Source organism: Xenopus tropicalis, chromosome 9, assembly GCF_000004195.4.
Source record: "Xenopus tropicalis strain Nigerian chromosome 9, UCB_Xtro_10.0, whole genome shotgun sequence".
Taxonomy (NCBI): Eukaryota; Metazoa; Chordata; class Amphibia; order Anura; family Pipidae; genus Xenopus; species Xenopus tropicalis.
In genome coordinates, this window is record NC_030685.2 from 73,509,176 (window position 1) to 73,528,784 (window position 19,609).

At 44.1% G+C, this 19,609-nt stretch overlaps 1 protein-coding gene across 5 annotated transcripts in view; it reads right to left on the minus strand.

The window, feature by feature from the left end:
* The window catches only part of pkp4 (plakophilin 4), a 184,371-nt gene that overhangs the window by 3,167 nt on the left and 161,595 nt on the right, over positions 1-19,609 (minus strand). For all 5 annotated transcript variants that reach the window (XM_031892752.1, NM_001270690.1, XM_012970592.3 and 2 more), the window contains 9 exons: positions 12,017-12,200; positions 10,683-10,800; positions 9,179-9,367; positions 6,163-6,336; positions 5,639-5,789; positions 3,553-3,748; positions 2,417-2,501; positions 1,561-1,678; positions 57-188 (listed from right to left, as the gene is read on the minus strand). In XM_031892752.1, the coding sequence (XP_031748612.1) occupies positions 57-188; positions 1,561-1,678; positions 2,417-2,501; positions 3,553-3,748; positions 5,639-5,789; positions 6,163-6,336; positions 9,179-9,367; positions 10,683-10,800; positions 12,017-12,200 (1,347 nt within the window). The remainder of the gene's footprint in view (positions 1-56; positions 189-1,560; positions 1,679-2,416; positions 2,502-3,552; positions 3,749-5,638; positions 5,790-6,162; positions 6,337-9,178; positions 9,368-10,682; positions 10,801-12,016; positions 12,201-19,609) is intronic.

Sequence of the window (19,609 nt, forward strand, 5' to 3'; positions counted from 1 at the left end):
TGTATATTTAAGGTATTGCGCATCATGGCTGCTGTGAGAGAGACATTTGCACGTACCAGTGAACATTTCCTTCTGAGAGATGGGGTCTCCCTGGCTGTTATAGTATTGCATAGAGGGTTGTGTTCTCTCATAACCAGAGTGAGGTTCCCGTATTCCTAACAGTGCTGGTGAAGAGGAGGTGCTGCCCACTGTGTCACAATGGAAGAGATGAAAGTTATTATAGAGGAATCAGTAACTGAGAATAAACAAATTATTTATAGCAACACCTGCAGTACATAAAGGCATTAGCATTCAGACTTTGTAGCTTCCTATTTGGGTTTAACACTAGGCACGTCCTTCCCCCTCATCACTTATAATAACTATTAAGCTTTAAATTAAATGTTCCCCCTTTAGAATAATTTGGACTTTGGGTTCTTGATGATCGTAGGTATAGTCCCAAACCTTGATCTAAATGGTGACTTTGGTTTCCAAAGTTGTGTTGCCCCTCTGAGATTGTTAGGCTTTCCCTGGCAATCTGCCTGCAATGACTATTAAAACCAGATACTGACATCTGAAATCAAACCTTTTTTACATCGATCATAACACTGTCTTTGCAGGCAATTTATAATTTAGCCTTAAAAATATTTGCCCAATGCTTTTACATTCCCTATCGGATCCCCCATGTTGCTCTTTTAAGCAAAAATTACTTAAAGAAACAGCCCAATCAGCGGAAAATGATCAATATGACCTATAGGGAACTTTTAATGCACATTAATATTTTAAAGAGTAGTTTTTTAGTGTCAGTATCACTTTAAAGGAGCTCTTTACCTTAATGAATTAACTTTTTGTATGTTGTAGAAAGTGCTATTCTGAAACAATTCAGTTTTTATTTGTCGTCGTTGAATTATTTTGTTTTATATGGTTGCAAGGGTCCAAATTACCCTAGCAACCAGGCAGCGCTTTGAATGAGAAACTGGAATATGAATAGGTCTGACTAGCAAGATAAGTACTTAAAAGTAATACCAATAAAATTGTAGCCATTTAATACCCCCTATACATATACTCCCCGCATAGGAATTGCTTGTACCCGAGTGTTTCATATAGATTTTATTTTGGATGCTACTGGGAGAGTCACCTTCTCATTCTGGGAGACTGCCAGCTTACTCAGTAGCACTGCTTACTGGCACAGCCTGGGGCTTCATCCTCCCCTTGCTACAAAAGGAACCTTTACAGCAATAGACCGTTGTATATATTTTTCATGCTGAGTACATTTCTGCATATTCAGCTGAGAAAAATACAAATAGCAAAATATGAAAAAGTTTAGGAATAAGGAAGAGAAAAGGAAACCCCATAGATGGGAGTGAATTGTGTAGAACTACATATCTAAACATGGCTTCTTCTGTTTGCTTTCAAACTCCCTGCCAAGCACTTTCATGGCAAAAAGCAGATGCTGACGGAGCCAGAATCAGATAATCCTGCGAGATTCCAACATAAATAACAAGAACTGTACTATCTTCTGTGACAGATTGGCCCTTTTTGGCTTGTCCCCATATACCCGGCCCTGCTGAGAGCAACACTGACCTGACTGGATCATGGGAGACATCTGCTGATTGGTGGTAGATAAGGACGGGTGAGACTTGAAGCGCTCACGCTCTAGTGTTGATACTGGAGTGATAAAATGAGACTGATTCCAGCCGTCCTAGAAAAGAAAGGAAAACTATATATAGTATATCACCGTGAACATCTGTGCACAGTGCCTTTAACTGCTGCAGCCATCTTTTTCTCTCCAACTCTCCAAGTTCTGTAATGGCTGGATACTCTCCGTACTCACCAACCTCGAGTGATGGGAAACAGCATGTGTTAGGGTGAAGACACATGGAGCTACTAGTAGCAGCTATACTTGTCGCGGCTACTAAAATAGACAGTGCTGATCATTTACTGATAACTGTCTCTCTGTGTGTTTAAGCAGAGGCAATTCTCTGTATTGTCTATGGCAAGGTATTTTCTGGTGTTTAGTAGCTGTGACAAATAGCTGCTTCTAAGTAGCTCTGTGTGTCTTCACCCTTATACATCCAACCAGCAGTTGGCTGAAGACAATAGGAGTGGCAGATCAAGTGGGATACTAAAAATACCCCTGAGAATACATATGCCCCTATATTAAGGTGGCTACACAATAACCGTAATGGAATGCTTCAATAACCATCTGAATTAGGGTGTCAATTGTGAAACTTCTTCACATGATGCTGAACTATATCTTTCAGCATTGCAATTGTGAGGCAAAGCCTGCAGGATTCCCTTCTCTGTTATATTTGCTATTTTGGCCCCATTGCAAATCAACTGCCCATGTAGTCCCATTGGCCTATTCCTTAGCTATCAATACAAACAATACAGCACAATGAGATAAAAGAAGATCCCAGGCCCATTCTAACAGTTTTACCTTCTTATAAATGCTACGGAGGTCTCGATATTGCCATAATGTGTTTAGGACTTGGGCAGCAGCTTTGACCACTTTCAACGAAGATCTAAGGAAAATCAAAAACACTGTTAATTATGACCAATGCATTTCAATAGAACAGCTGGAAGGATAAAACTCTTGTTTGAGATGAGCCCCAGCACAAGGAAGGAGGGAAAATGGCAACACATGAAATGAATGTATAGCTCCATAAACCTGTAGCACCGAGATCCTCACATCTGCTCTTCTGCATAATAAACCCCTTAGTGTATACAGTTTATATAATAGGTCATGTTGATTGTTTTTTGCAGATGGATCTTATATTTTAAGTAAATGTTACATGAAGTTTCTAAACTAGTGCCAACCTGACCGCCCCCTCATAGGGGAACATAGGGGATCTGATTGGGAATGTAAAAGCATTAGGAAGTATTTTTTTGGTGAAATTATAAAGCTCATGTAATATACAATGTTATATTAATTAGCTTAATAATAATCAGGTGTCTGTATCTGTAAGCACTGTAATGTTTCAGCTCAGCCCCTAGGGGTACTGTTTTGTCATCTACAATGTCAAGTATAATTCCCCTGAACTGTATTTTCCCCTTTTGGCCGGCCAACCCTGCCTCCCCCAGTGCAACTAATCAGCAAGTTTGTGCAGAACTCCCCTGATAATTACATAGGAATAGGATGTGGTGCCAGTGCAACGACAGAGAGAGAGAAGCACTGGAATTGCGTTTGGATAAAATCTGCTCATGAGCGTAATCCAATTTTCATAAAGAACATGGCAATTCTTTGTCTCCTTGGTCCTGCTGTGAAAGCAAATGGCCAGAGGTTTTCTAATGAAGGCAGCCCATGAATTAATGAACGGATGGCCGTAAGAGCCAATGACATAATCCATGCTCTTTATGCTTCTCCACGAGGAGCTCAGAGGCCCTGCTCATTTGTGCTGAATGTCACGCAAGCGAAGGAACTCCAGATACGGCTAATTAATGGCGCTGGGTTAGGCAGGCTGTGGGGGGAGACTTATCACAGGACTCTAGGAGAATATCCCTTGCTCTAGTCTAGATGAAGACTCATTAGTCGCAATCCCTAAACCTGAATAATATGGGTGAAGGAGTACTTGCCTGTCTCCCTTTCCTTTTGTGATATTCACCAGCTTCTCAATCCCTCCGGTGTCGGCCAGCGCTTTCGCATTCTCCATGTTCTTGCTTGTAACCTCGTGCAATGCACAACAGATTGCAGCCACTGTGTCGTCAGATAAAACGCACGGCCCGTTACCTCCGGGAAGTCTGTTTACTAAGTCACGCATCGCGTATTTACCTGGGAAGGGGGGAAAGAAGCTATTTGCCATAAATGAAAACTACAACGCTAAGAAACAGCTGAAGTTAATATGGAATTAGTTCCATTTGATTTTTTGCCTTAAAAGATGGACCAATCAGAAGTTAGCCTTTACTGGCTGAAAATTCTCTGCAGACTGAGAAAATGATGCCAAAATCTCTACACACTTTCCTGACAGTGTTGAACTGGGTCTCCTAGGACCCGCTAGGGAACCTGACACTGCAGTCCCACTAACAGCAACTGGATATAGACAGGGCCAAATGGTACCCAAAACAGGTTGATGGTAATTGCCCTAGGCAGAGGACCAGCAGGGGCTAGGCTGACCAGGAGATCCTCTGGTAGGCAAATCTGACCCTGACTCCCAATATTATGTCCAGGTAAAATACACAGAAATGGCAGCCCCACATCATTTTCTTATTTAATTATACTAGTAAACCTGCCAGCCCATGGCTTTTTGGCTGTTGCTGATCTACAACTTTCAGCTGCTCTTCCACTACTATATGTGGGGCCCATGACCCTCAACCCTTACTGTATGTGGGGCCCATGACCCTCAACCCTTACTGTATGTGGGGCCCATGACCCTCAACCCTTACTGTATGTGGGGCCCATGACCCTCAACCCTTACTGTATGTGGGGCCCATGACCCTCAACCCTTACTGTATGTGGGGCCCATGACCCTCAACCCTTACTGTATGTGGGGCCCATGACCCTCAACCCTTACTGTATGTGGGGCCCATGACCCTCAACCCTTACTGTATGTGGGGCCCATGACCCTCAACCCTTACTGTATGTGGGCCCATGACCCTCAACCCTTACTGTATGTGGGGCCCATGACCCTCAACCCTTACTGTATGTGGGGCCCATGACCCTCAACCCTTACTGTATGCGGGGCCCATGATCCTCAACCCTTACTGTATGCAAGGCCCATGACCCTCAACCCTTACTGTATGCAAGGCCCATGACCCTCAACCCTTACTGTATGCGGGGCCCGTGACCCTCAACCCTTACTGTATGCGGGGCCCGTGACCCTCAACCCTTACTATATGCTGGGCCCGTGACCCTCAACCCTTACTATATGCTGGGCCCGTGACCCTCAACCCTTACTATATGCTGGGCCCGTGACCCTCAACCCTTACTATATGCTGGGCCCGTGACCCTCAACCCTTACTATATGCGGGGCCCGTGACCCTCAACCCTTACTATATGCGGGGCCCGTGACCCTCAACCTTTACTATATGCGGGGCCCGTGACCCTCAACCCTTACTATATGCGGGGCCCGTGACCCTCAACCCTTACTATATGCGGGGCCCATGACCCTCAACCCTTACTATATGCGGGGCCCTTGAACCTCAACCCTTACTATATGCGGGGCCCTTGAACCTCAACCCTTACTATATGCGGGGCCCTTGAACCTCAACCCTTACTATATGCGGGGCCCATGACCTTCAACCCTTCCTATATGCGGGGCCCATGACCTTCAACCCTTCCTATATGCGGGGCCCATGACCCTCAACCCTTACTATATGCGGGGCCCTTGAACCTCAAGCCTTACTGTATGCGGGGCCCATGACCCTCAACCCTTACTATATGCGGGGCCCATGACCCTCAACCCTTACTATATGCGGGGCCCGTGACCCTCAACCCTTACTATATGCGGGGCCCATGACCCTCAACCCTTACTATATGCGGGGCCCATGACCCTCAACCCTTACTATATGTGTCATGTCATGGATGAATCTCAACCCTGCTGGAAACCCTCAAAGACAGGTTTGACAAGAGGCAACCAATACCTACGGTCAGTGGGCAATCTGCCTGTCATGCTGCAGAGAGCCAGAGACATTAGTACAAAAATCTGCAGTATGGTGCACATACCAATAAGCTCTTTGTTGCGGACATCTAATGCCATATTTCTTAATGCTGTAGCGACTGAGGAAACGACCCTATCATTATCCATTCTCAGCAGCTCGACCAGAATAGGAAGTCCCTTCTCCTTCCGTACCGCAGCTCTGATGTATGCTGCAAACTAAAGAGAAAATATAGCAATTAGTTACTGTCACCGCAGGCTATGCCGTTCTGCACGGGCAGCAGGGATCTGCATTTTCCCACATATTCAGCCATCAATTTACAGCTAGGGTCAACATCACTTGCGCAATATGCATCAAAGAGAAAAGGGTAATGTCCCATAATACCTACAGTGTTCAGTACAGCAGTATGGGATCCGTTACTATTTTCTGGAATTTTATAGACTGCATTACCAGCAGATATACTATAGTGGTTACAGGGGTTGTGCTTTTGCACAAGGCTAGCAATATGGCTGCAGAACGTTCTGTGCATGAAACATAGGGGGAAATATGCTATCTGTAACCCTCCCCTCTATAATCCAGTCTTGCTATTACCTTCCAATTCCCAGCAGACAGATTCTGCAAAGACCCAGCAGAACCCTCCAGCGTTGCAGGGTTAGAGCTTTCCGCTAGGAGTGTCAGATATGGCTTGACTACCGATGGGTGCCACAGCATTTCCACCCCTTTTGGGGACTGGGAAAGCCCAGGAATAGGACCAACTCCATCCCACTGGCAAACAAAAAACAAGAGAATGAACAACCATTAGGGCATTAAGTAAACTTGTTCAGAAATGTTAAATAAAGGCCATACATTACATTATACATAAAATGTACTTACATAGTACATGAATATCCTGTAAACTAGAGTCGAGTGATTGCCTTCGGCCTCATGTCTTTATATGGCCATGGAACTACTTGGTGACTTTTAATATCCTTATATTTTACAACAGGGGGTGCACAATTCACTATACAGGTATAGGACCCATTATCCAGAATGCTTGGGACCAAGGGTATTCCGGATTATAAAATCCAGTAAGGATTAATTATATCTTAGTTGGGATCAAGTACAGGTACTGTTTTATTATAGAGAAAAGGGAATCATTTAACCATTAAATAAACCCAATAGGGCTGTTCTGCCCCCAATAAGGGGTAATTATATCTTAGTTGGGATCAAGTACAGGTACTGTTTTATTATTACAGAGAAAAGGGAATCATTTAACCATTAAATAAACCCAATAGGGCTGTTCTGCCCCCAATAAGGGGTAATTATATCTTAGTTGGGATCAAGTACAGGTACTGTTTTATTATTACAGAGAAAAAGAAAATCAATTTTAAAAATCTGAATTATTTGATTAAAATGGAGTCTATGGGAGACAGGCTTTCCGTAATTCGGAGCTTTCTGGATATCGGGTTTCCAGATAATGGATCCCATACCTGTATAATACAGAAGAGCCTTGAATATACTGTAAAATACATCCTTATAAACGTTGCTTGGTGATTTTTAGGTCACATGACTCACTAAAACATCTGTATAATAATAAAATCTGTACCCCCCGTTGTAAAATATAAGGGTACAAAAGGTCACGTTAGAGTTCTGTGACCTGTATAAAAGCTCTCGGCCTTTGTACTTGTACTAATTTTATAGCGTCATGGAATTCCTCTATTACTTCCAATATCCACAGAGATTACAATAGGGGCTACATTATTCCCTTTATAAATGCTTAGTGAGGTCATTAGTGCTATTAATGATGACACCTACCTTATAAATATTATATAAATATTTCAGGCTCTACCGTTACATAGCCTTATGCCCTTACAGGGTTACTGACCTCATTGGCATCTAATACACTGTAGCCACGTGCCCTTATATGGGCAAAGGAGCAACTCCCGGCAAACTCCGGTTCAGGAGCCATAATTCATAAAGAGAGCAGACGGCTTGACCTGCCCTATTTGAAAATACTAAATAAATAAAAAACACATATTCTAGTCCCTGAGCTGGGAAAAGCTTCTTTCTGTAGAAATTGGATTGTGCAAAGCAGCGGCTGACCCGCTTGCATCCTTACACGGCTGCTGATATAGAGCAAATATCATGGCTGCCGCCCAGGGAATTGTGCTCACTTGAAATTATATTCCTTCTCACAAGATGTTACGGCAGTAGAACCGGGAGAGATATGAGTTCTTGTTTCTAGATACTGCCTGTTACTTACAATTATTTATTAGCATTATTACAGTTGTATCTTTTGGACTGAAGATTCTTTGTGGCTTTATGTAAGAAAATGATAATTAGGTAAAAAGCAGCTATAGCCTAGGGGAATATATCTCTGTGCCGTTGGCAGTTTATGTAAAGTATAAATATATGGGATTACCGAGACTAAATAAACTGTACGCATTCCTTTAAACAAGGGCAAATCGCTCATATTCATTCTTTCTGTATTTATACTAACACAAATGACTGGAAGCTGCCATGTTGCTTGCTTTGGTGGACACAGTCTCCATATTGATCAACTAGAGTCTATAGAGAATGTGCCAGTAAACTCAAGCAAGACTGCAGCTGCACCATGACTCAACCAGGGCTTCCTTATGAGTGAACTTTTAGGAGGATTTCTCATGGACTGATGGGGATGTGCCAGTTCAGTTGTGTGTCCGAATTTCATGGAGAGACCCCACAGCAGTGTGTATTTTAAAGGGATACTGTCATGATTTTTATGGTATACTTTATATTTCTAAATTACACTGTTTACATAGCAAATAATTCACTCTACCATTTACATTTTTATTCTTGACCCAACAAATGTATTTGTAGCTGTAATATTGGTGTGTAGGCGCCATCTCAGTGCATTGTGCCTGAGTCTGAGCTTTCAGAAGGAGCCAGCGCTACACATTAGAACTGCTTTCAGCTAACCTATTGTTTCTCCTACTCCCATGTAACTGGAGGAGTCCCAAGCCGGACTTGGATTTCTTACTATTGAGTGCTATTCTGATACCTACTGGGAGCTGCTATCTTGCTCCCTTCCCATTGTTCTGCTGATCGCCTGCTGAGGGGAATATCACTCCAACTTGTGTAGCCCTTGTGTAGGGGAGACATGCCAGCTGTAGCCCTTGTGTAGGGGAGACATGCCAGCTGTAGCCCTTGTGTAGGGGAGACATGCCAGCTGTAGCCCTTGTGTAGGGGAGACATGCCAGCTGTAGCCCTTGTGTAGGGGAGACATGCCAGCTGTAGCCCTTGTGTAGGGGAGACATGCCAGCTGTAGCCCTTGTGTAGGGGAGACATGCCAGCTGTAGCCCTTGTGTAGGGGAGACATGCCAGCTGTAGCCCTTGTGTAGGGGAGACATGCCAGCTGTAGCCCTTGTGTAGGGGAGACATGCCAGCTGTAGCCCTTGTGTAGGGGAGACATGCCAGCTGTAGCCCTTGTGTAGGGGAGACATGCCAGCTGTAGGGGAGGCAGAGTAGCCTCAACAAAACCAGCAGATTCCAACACGGGGCTAATGCTCCCTGTTAGTAGCAGGGCTGGAACCCACAAAATTCTATGCTTATCAGCACCAGTAGCAGTTCTTTCTATCGCTATACCAACCAAGTCTTCCTGCGGGGGCTTTTTTTTCTTTTTCTTTTTTTTCCCCCAACAGCTGGAGTCAGACTCTTTGCTGGGGGACTCCTTGCAGAAGCCGTCCATTTCGTTTATTCCCAGCATTCGAGCCTGAGGCACTTCCAGTTCCAGGCGGTAGGACAAGTTTCTCAGCGTGCATACGCAGTTCTCCACCGTCTGCAACACAAACAAGAGATGGAGCGCTCAGCAAACATTGCTTTCATATCCACTGCTAATCCCAAATCACTCGGCGGCAAGAAATGCTCAGTATTTCCCGAATGCCGTGCAGTCAAGGAGCAGATTGGCTGGATTCTGAGGGCTAATATACATGGAGCGTTTGTTTACCTTAAACTGATAACAAGGGGAGGCTGTACAATATTCACTCTGCTTATGGAGGGGCAGAAGCAGAGAAAGAAGGGGGGCAACCCTGTGCCTAGGATGGCACCAATATAGGGTGGCTAATTTGGCAAGTCCTATAACTTTTATGCTTCTTATTACCATGGCAACACCACTCACATACAGGAAAAACATTTAAAAAGTGTAAGAATGTTTTATGCATTCAAGCTAAAGGGCACATATACCTACATACATAATAAGAGTGCCCCCTGCTGTTTTGTCTGAGTGGAGACCAAGCAGAATATCGAAAGCTTGCCTTACTGAAGCAGAAGGTCTCCTGAGGCTTCTCTGCTCAGCTCTAGCACTAAGTGACATTTTAAGATATAAGCCAACACATTTCTTTCCATGTAGTTACAAGGCATTTGTGCTACAGGCCTATTACACAGTTTAGCTGCCAGATGCTCAGAGAAGGGACAAGGCAATGATGTGGGGTGGGGCCTTATATGTTCTGCATCAGGCTTGGTAGAATGGCACAAAGCTTTAATTAAATTAAATAATTAAAATACAACCTGGCACAGGCTGTTATAAATGGTTTAATCTTACAAAACAGCCCCCCCCAGGCGCAACATGCCATGACTGCATCCCTTTAACAGCAGGGGTTGTAAGCTTGGGGGGTATGTACAAGGGACGATGCCCTTAGACTGTGATACCTTCTAGTAAGACTAGTAAATATCCTATCTATAACCTGGACCCATGGCCAACAACCTGGACCCACATTTTTACTTGCTTTGACCTAATACCCAACCCACAACTGCCATATCCGCACCTCGATCCACAACCCGCTGACCACCATTAACAGGAAGAGCTGTTGCTGCAAACCAGAAGTGACATCAGAAGTGGGCAGGGGTAGAAAAAAATGTTTAATGGAGTAGAATATATAATATAAGAAATATGGATAAGATCCACAACCCACATCTGAAAATCGTACCCGCAACCCACAGGGCACTCACTTTCCTTGAGGGTAACCCACAAGTACCCGACCTGTTGCAGGACTGTTAGTTAGACACTGCCCTGTCCCGGCTCACACCTCCCTGATACCCGGTGCCTAGAGCTTGTTCTGATAATGGTTTACATAAGAATAAAGAATATAAAATACCTTGCTGTCAAAATCCGATGTGTTCACACAGGTTTGGATCACAAAGAGCAGAGAATCGACCAGCCCTTCACAGTATCTCATCTGCTTGCGCGCCTCTTCCCCTGCCGAACTCAGGTTCCTGGAAAATTAAATCAATACCTGGCATTCAAACAGGCACAAATAACAGAGCAATGCCCTACAACGGATACTTTCTAATGGAGCGCACAGAAACACAACGCCCTAAGAGCGTCCGGAGAATGCATGTGTAGTGTCAGGCAACTGCCGAGGCCAACATGGCTGCACAGACAATTGATGGAGCGGTGTCAGCCCGGTGGACTAGAAAATCGTTTAATGAAATACTTTGTTTTGCAGATGATGTTGGCACTTAAAACATAAATGATGGGTCATATTAAAATTCTCATACATTCCAATGCCGTTCCAGCAGGCTGCGCCTGTAATGTAATTATTTCCCTGTTGCTGCCGGAATGCTACCATTTCAGGCTTGTTATCCCAATGAGCGGGGTAGGCAACATGTTCTGCAACAGATACTGCACATAAACGAGAGGGGCACTGGCACCATTTATAGGGGGGTCTATGTACTTACTTTGTGTAGCTGTTTTTAGCAAAAAGAAATATTTCTTTATGCAGGGTTAATATATATGGTGCAGCCATGACACCTGGAATAACAGCTGGACAGTTAGGCAGCGTGTAGGCCCAAACTGAAACATACACAGCACAGAGGCAATTGGTTCTGGTCAGTCAGCTGCCCTAACAAAATCTCATTGGGCACTATGGGTTACTGGGGTCATTTGTATATGTTTTTATATGTGTAGTCACCCCATATTTTTATTTTCCTTTACTCCCTGTTAATGTTCCTGCAATAAACTTACTGTAAGGTGGTCATACATGAGCTGACCAGCCCATTATATGACTGACTGGCACAGTGACCAGTAGGTTAATTCTTTTAAAGCCCAAAATTCCGACAATAAGCTACAAGCCTTACATGACTTCTATTTGGCCTTTATAGTGTACATTTCATGTGTGTTGTTTACTGATGATGGATGCTATGTCCATAGACTACTATGGAACAGATGATGGAGCCTGCCTCTCCCATACAAGTGCAATAGGGCAGCTCCAGTTCACACATATTGGGATTTCATACAGTCACCTTTTCTCTTTTTTATCCCAGGGATAAGGCAGAAGATGCATTATAAATAAGGTTAAAAGCATATGACCCAGCACATTTGCACGCTCAGACAGACATTTCAGCTATCTATCCAGTCAGTTGGCTTTATTATATGACATATAACAAGTGAAATGGCACTAAGAGATAGTAGCGCAGCACAGAGTCGTACCTCATGCAGCCGGTGGTGTTGCGCAGGACCGACGAAGACTGAAATTTCATTTTGTGATCGTCGTCAAAAGAAGAATTATTGAAGCCCGAATGTGGCACTATCACAGTGTTAGTGAGGGGAGATAAAGCGTCACGGATAATAGTCATCTTTACAGCATCACAGGAAGATAAGTTCCACAGGACTCCTGCAGGACGAGAGAGAGAGAGACAAGATATTCAGGGAAAGGCTGATAAATGAGAAGAGGGCTCAGTATTCTCTGGGTTATGGATGGGGATCTGTAAACATTTCTGCAGAGACTTGCTAAGTGCCATGAATGCACAAGTGCCGGCTGGGAGTATATGGTGCGTCCCGGTGGGTTTGGAAAAGAGGGAGAGTTGACTCTTACTAAATCCTCCAATCAGGACATCAGTAGCCGTTGTGCTGTGACTGGTGAGACTGGCAGGGCTGTGAAACTGGAAATCACTGCCTTCCCTGAAAGGCCCGTAGGTTGGAGGAAGGTGTGAAACTGAACAGACAGTGGAAGGCAAAGTCACCTCTAAAGGCTGCATAGGGTGCTAATGGCTACAAGGATTTCGGTTTGGTTTGGAAAACTAGAAGATGAACAAGGCAACTTTTACCCCAAAAGCACCAGAGCTAATAGGATAGCACGGTACCACAGGAACCTTTCTGTAGGACAGCAGTAGTAGCAGTGGGGAGCCAATGAGAGCCAGTGCAGATCAATGAGCCATTTCATTACTGTCCACCAGTAGCTGCTAATTACAAATCCCAGCAACACAACCAGTTACTAGGGGCTAAATTAGCCACCACTAGACATTCTTATGGGCCATTGGTTACTTTTACCCATGTTGGTCCTGTATGTGAATCAGGGACATAGAACAATACTGAGAGCTGCAGTCCAACCAGCACCCTAAGGTAGCAGCTGCCATATTGGATATTAGTCAAACACATTGCAGTGCGTTTTTTGCACATATTGAGACTTTGTTGTAGGTCTGTGTCCGGACTTGGGCTGTCTCTTCAAGTGCTTGCCACAATGGATCATCGCTTTAACCACTCCCTAAGCTGCAGGTTTGGGGGAGAATACCTAGACCCCCCCCCCTCGCACACAATATAGGGGTTAGCTTACCCAACTGGGATCTATTCAAAAAGTATTACTGGATCTTCCTACTGTCAGTCTATAAGGTCATTCTATCCTGAATCATTAGGAGCGCTGAGGCTGCTTAATATGCAAACAAAACTTTATGATGTAAAAACACACAATTAAGCAATTTCATTAGAAAAAAAGCAGCTGAGAAGGCAATAGATTGAGTTTATTGCTGGAGTAAAAGCGGATTCTCATTATCCTGTTTCCCCTCCCTGGAGTACGTAAAGATGTTAAAATGAATACTAGTCTAAATATCCCAAGGACCCGCAGAGCTCTTATCTCTTAATAATAGGCTGCCTGCATTAATCCCTTTTAGAACCAAGCATGGGCTTTTATTATGTGGCGGGATAGAGTGGCAAAGAAAGTGCAGTAAAATGACTGAATGTTCATGTCTATACAGTGCCCCGGAATCTGTATGTATTATAAGTGCAGCTTGGTCATGCCATCTCTCAGTTATGGCCCCCTTTACTGTCCCATGTATGAGCAGGCCTGACAGATAAATGACAGATAAATGTGGGATTACGGATACGGATCTATGGGACAGTGTGGAAAAGTAAGGAAAAGAGTGCAATAGTGTGTTCCCAAGGGAAAGGTCTGTAAAGGTGGCATTAGGGTGTATAGAAAGATAAGGGGGTACCAGAGAAAAAGACAGGGGCACCCTTACACTGAGGGGGCAGAAATACAGGGCTGCCCAACCTTCACCTCCAGCAGTAGTTGAACTACAAATTCATCCCAAACAAACACCTGAACCTGGGAATTATATTTCTATAACAGCTGGAGGGTAAAGACTGAATAGCTGTCATTTATGAAAGATTCCATAATTTTATATTGGGTCCTGACATGACTAAGGAGACGCCTGTAGGCACTAGTCTTAATAACAAGGAGATAAATATCCGGCAATGGGTTTGAAACCCTACGTAAAGAGCACCACTAGGGCCGAAGAGATACAGGCGCCAGATGCTTAGCATGACAGGGGCCTATTTTGTTGCACTCGTGCTGAAAACAAGGACATGGGTAATGGTTCTTAATAAAGACAAGTTACCTTCTAAGCATTAATACACACACAGAAATAATGTGTACATGTAGTGTCTGGCACAACTCCCTGGGACTGTGACTAAGAATGTCATTATTCAGATAAACAGGAGGAGGAGACACTAAGAGCAGCAATACTGTTACTCATCTATCTACACCAGCCTACATGGTACGACCCAGGAGCAAAGCCAGGCCGGGGATGTTCCTCAGGCTGTTGGGCTTAGTCGTTGCCAGAGCGGCTCACATCTCCAGCTGTACAACATCTGTTTTGTCCCCTGAAACCTTGCCCCATAGTGGTTTCTTACAAAGACATTATCAGAATGGCATGAAGGGAGAAGGTTAGGGAAGGGAGTGGAGACAACTGGAGGCACAGGGTGATGTCAGTCCAGACCAGAATATGAGCTTAATGCCATGATTGAGCATATGGGGTGGATTTTAACCAAAAAATAAACAGGTTATAGACTGGGTATGGTGCCAGGCAGGATTTGTATTGAGAAGACATTGCTCTGTTTGCTTAAGTATAATGGCACATAGGGGGAATACCACTTTGCTGCTTAACTTTGCCCCCATATTCACTTTCATGGTACCTACTGTGACCCTGCTGGTCTGACCTGTGAGTCAGGTGATTAGTGCTCAGAAACGTATTTGACTCCTGGGCACATACCCATGTGGGTGGGACACTGCTTCCATTCACCTCAGTTGCCCTTAGTCTTGTCTAACATACCATTGATTCACTCTGGGCACCCACATTTATTGGTTTACTTTCCAGTCAACTTTTATTACAGAAAGGTTAACTCTAAGCACATTTTCAATTTGCCTTTATTTTTTCATTTGACATTTTTTAAAAAATAATTTTCCCTCTTCCTCTGACTCATGTGTGAGACTACAATTTCATTGTTGTTACTTTTTATTACTCATTTTTCTACGCAGGCCCACTCCTATTCATATTTCAGTCTCTCACTGAATCAATGTCTGGTTGCTAGGGTAATTTGGACCAATGGCAAATTGTCTCAGAACATCACTATCTACAGCATATGAAAAGTAAATTTAAAGGAGAAGGAAAGTCATTTTGGCATTTTACTGCCAACAGATTCGCCACATTAGTGCCACCTAGAACACTATATTATGTAAAGAGCCCTAGAATCTCCCTCAGTTTGTTTAAGATAGCAGCTGCCATTTAAGCTTAGTCTCTGTAGCTTCCTGCTGCAGCTCTAGCCATTGGTGGCATAGATCACACATTCTGATGGGAGGGGGAGTGAATTCTTAAGGGAGGGGGGAACAGGAGAAGGGAGAGAGTTGCGCAGACTTGTTTTACCAGCTGGGGGAGGTTATGAAGGGGGGCGGGTTAAGTATGTAATTGAGGGGGGGTAAGGGGGGGCTGGTGAAGTCACAGGGGTGGAGCTACGACACACAAGGCAGCTAGAGAATGAATCGAGGAGAGATCAGGAAAGGAAAAAAGGGAAGATTGGGGCAGGTTGAAGGCTTAGGTGAGTAGGCCAGGCCCGCCCCGGCGGGTGTTTTATCTCTTTACCTCTCATAGACCAACAACTGTGTTATAATCCACTTATTCTTCAAGGGAACAAGGCTCAGCATTAAGATGTGAGTTAAACATTAGTACAAACACTATGCATAAATCTACATCCATATAAAAGCATTTCTCTGTATCATTCAAGAATCATATATTAATTGCCCTAATGTTTCTATTATACATAATGGAAAACATAACATAATGCTGCCCGCTATACAGACCAAGGATTTGCACAATCAAGTTCCCCAGCTTTAATAGAAATATAGGAGGCTGCATTTTTTTTTTTAAACTCACTCAACTCCTTTTATTGGGCCGAGTCCCGATAATGAGATAAGCCAAGCAGTACCAGAGTGATTCATGGAGACACTGATAAGGGATGACCTGTGGCCGCAGCGCAATAATCCCGCGCCGGTGGGATGTAAGAAATGAACTAGGCGCCGCGTGTTCTGCATTATCAGAGCCTATAATGCTCAAATCATTGCCGCAAAGAGGCAGCCGGGCTGTAAAGAGGTCTCAATGCAACACACTTGATTATTTCCACCCATGTGAAACAATGACAGAATGTCCCCACCTGGAGCACAGGGAGGCACTTAAACCTAAATGGCAGCGCTGTTCCAATGTACTAAATAAAGAATGAGGTTATATATCTTCGGAAGAAGTCACTGGGATGGCAGCAATTCTGCCCGTGTCCTTTCAGAGGAGCTCATTTCATTCTCCGTAACGCTGATTGCAAACCTTAACCCGTTAACTGATGTACTGGGGGGGTTTATTATCCACATATCTGCTAAGCCTTCAAGCCAGGCACGAGCGGGGAGATGCCGAGGGGTAACTAGGTGATTGATGCTGCTTCAGCCAGCGGAATACACTGATTGGTTGTGACAATCAAAGTGTTATGTATCTAGCAGTTTAGCGTATCCCGCAGATGGAGCACTTGTCCTTTACAAGGTGAAACAGAAGGAGGCAGTGTACACAGCAGGTGCAGTCATCTGTGTTCTTTTTTCATTATTTAAAGGAATTAAACAAATATGCCTTTAATATTAATGAATATTAAGCAGGCTGCTTTCAGTCCCCTTGAGGCTTGCTAGAAGCAGATTGGATTCATATGGAGGGATGTACTAGACTAAGTGCCACATAGAGAATTACAGGTAACCTCTACTATTCTCATAATGGCTAAGAAGGCTCTAGACCAGTGATCCCCAACCAGTGGCTCAGGGGCAACATGTTGCTCCCCAACCCCTTGGATGTTGCTCTCAGTGCCCCCAAACCAGGGAGTTATTTTTGAATTCCTGACTTGGGGGCAAGTTTTGGTTGAATAAAAACAAGATTTCCTACCAAATAAAGCCCCCTGTAAGCTGATAGGGTGCATAGAGGCCCCTAATAGCCAATCTTAGCCCTTATTTGGCACCTCCATGAACTTTTATGCTGCTTGTGTTGCTCTCCAAGTCTTTTTACATTTGACTGTGGCTTGCAAGTAAGAAAGGTTGGGGACCCCTGGTCTAGAACATATGGCTCTAGAACAGTCGGGTTTGTCTTACAAAACTGGGTTTTAATCCTATGAATGCAACACACTGTTGCCCCAAGAGGGGTAGCTATGTTAGAATAATGGGCAGAATGGGGGTATAAATGTTCCAGTTCAGGGCTGTTGGTGACAAAGGACCCTGACGGCGCACTGTTCATAAATACCTTTCTATTCAAAGTGCAAATTTTGGACAGAAATCGCCATATTCTTTACCCAAGGCCCAGTGTTTTATCTCCAGTGCAACGGGGGCCGCCCTACAAGTGTCCAACGTAACGGATCAAAGCACAACACCAGAAGGCACAAAGGGAAGCGTTTCCTGTGTAATGGTGGAAGTGCCTGCCTCTGCCTGTGCCCAGCCCTCTTACATTTATATAATGCCAGTACGTTACTCAGAGCTTTACATTCATTTATAACAAACAGGTTACAGAATAAAAATAGGCCTAGAGGGCCCTACTCACAAAGGCTTACAATCTAAAGGCTCCAAGGTAAGATCCATGTTGTTTTACTCTCAGCGCTGTATGAGTTCAGTGGCATTCCACAGAAAATGAGGCTAATTTATTGCCCGCTTAGAAGCGCTGGGTACGAGGAAGCAAGAATGCAGATTATTGCAGATCTCTGACATTTTGTTCTCATACTCAGCAATTTCCTTTTAGCTAAAAGGTTGGTTTTCATGTGAGATAAGTGCTATGCGTGGCCTTTGTTTCCATTTAGCCAAGAGCGGCAAATGAGCGAGAAGGGGGCACAGAAAAACAAATCAGTGGCATCTCTCCTTTATTTATAGGGTCACAAAATAAACCGACCCCCCCACATTCCCAGACACCTATGTAAACACACGCATTCTCTGTACATCAAACACATTCTCATAACTGGGCAATGCACTTGCTGGGAATGCTTCTCAATGACAATGGAATGTGCCTTCCCTATCATCACGTGTATTGGAATGTACCATAATAGAGATAAATGAGGGGTCCCATACACAGGGAGTCACTGGCTGCCAATTTTCAAGGCACTCTGAACCAAGTCAGGAGTCCACTGACCCAAATGATACCAACCCTGATATTTGATAGGGAGGCCCTCTGTGACATACTGATGAGCCCATCCAGAGAATCCCATTGGCCAAAAGCTGCACTGGGCCGCAGAGGCTGTTGGACCAGCAAGGGCTCTCCACATGGCCTGATCACCGGGCCAAGAGCCAAATGATTAAATGAGGCATAGGTGGCCAAAATGGGCAAATATACACTAATTTGGCACTCAGAGTGGATCTAACCATGAATGGCAGCTTAAGTACTGTATGTGCAACTTACTAATTGGGGAGCACCTTATCCGTGGTGGGTTTATGTAGGTATAATGGCGCCATCCTGTTAAAACTCAAACATGTCAATATCCCTTTAATTATGTTATAATATCTCTGGGCAACTTATCACTTATTACTTCTCAGCTGTTCTACAGGGAAGGATTACTCAGAGCCAGAGCGAAGGCAAGAAGTTTTCCCGCAACACTGACCGAATTAGAGGTCAAACACATCCCTACTTGAAAGCACTCACGGGGATTAGGGACAGATTATCTTGCAGGTTATTAAGGAGAAGAAAAGTCTTCGGGAACAAATTGGGTAAAGAGGATAAAAAGCTCCGATGTAGGATGCGCAGAGCAAGGACGGCCAGTGGGAATTTCTTTCAGATAAGCAGATGTTGTTTTTGGGACATTCTGTTTTACAGATATATTGTAACAGCCAATTACTGGCAGAATAATGCAAGCAAAGGGACATTAAAGGGAGATGAATCATTTAACAAGTTAAAGAATGGAGGCAGTGCATGCTGTATATAATTGGGGAATGAAGTCGCAGTAGGGCTTAGGCAAGCACAGAACTAACCTAACAGCAGATTCATCTCTTTACACAGCTGGATTCACTGTAATATACTCTGACGTGGCACTACCCACCCTGGGAGCTTCCAGTTGGTTCTTTTTAGTGAACCAATCTCCAGCCTTTCTGCAGGGACCAATACAGGTAGCACACACTTCAGCCTGGTCAGCTCTACTATATCTGCCATGGAGTAACATAGTTCCTCGTGTAGCCCAGCCTCCAAGTCCATGATCAAATGTGTCATGTAACCACACTGCACTTGCTTCCATCCAGATCTAGGTACCAATGGAGCAATGGAATAAATAATTCAGGTCCTCTAACAATTAATAACCAATCAGATACTGATATCAGACTTCTCTTATTGGTTGCTACGGGTCACTAGAGCTAGAGAAATTTGGCATCTGATAAACTTGAAGAACCTCTTCTTTACATGCTGGGCAGTGCATGGATTCTCTGAAGAGCAAAGGGATTTCAATTCCTAGAATCCAGTACTATAACATGGAAAAAGTAGG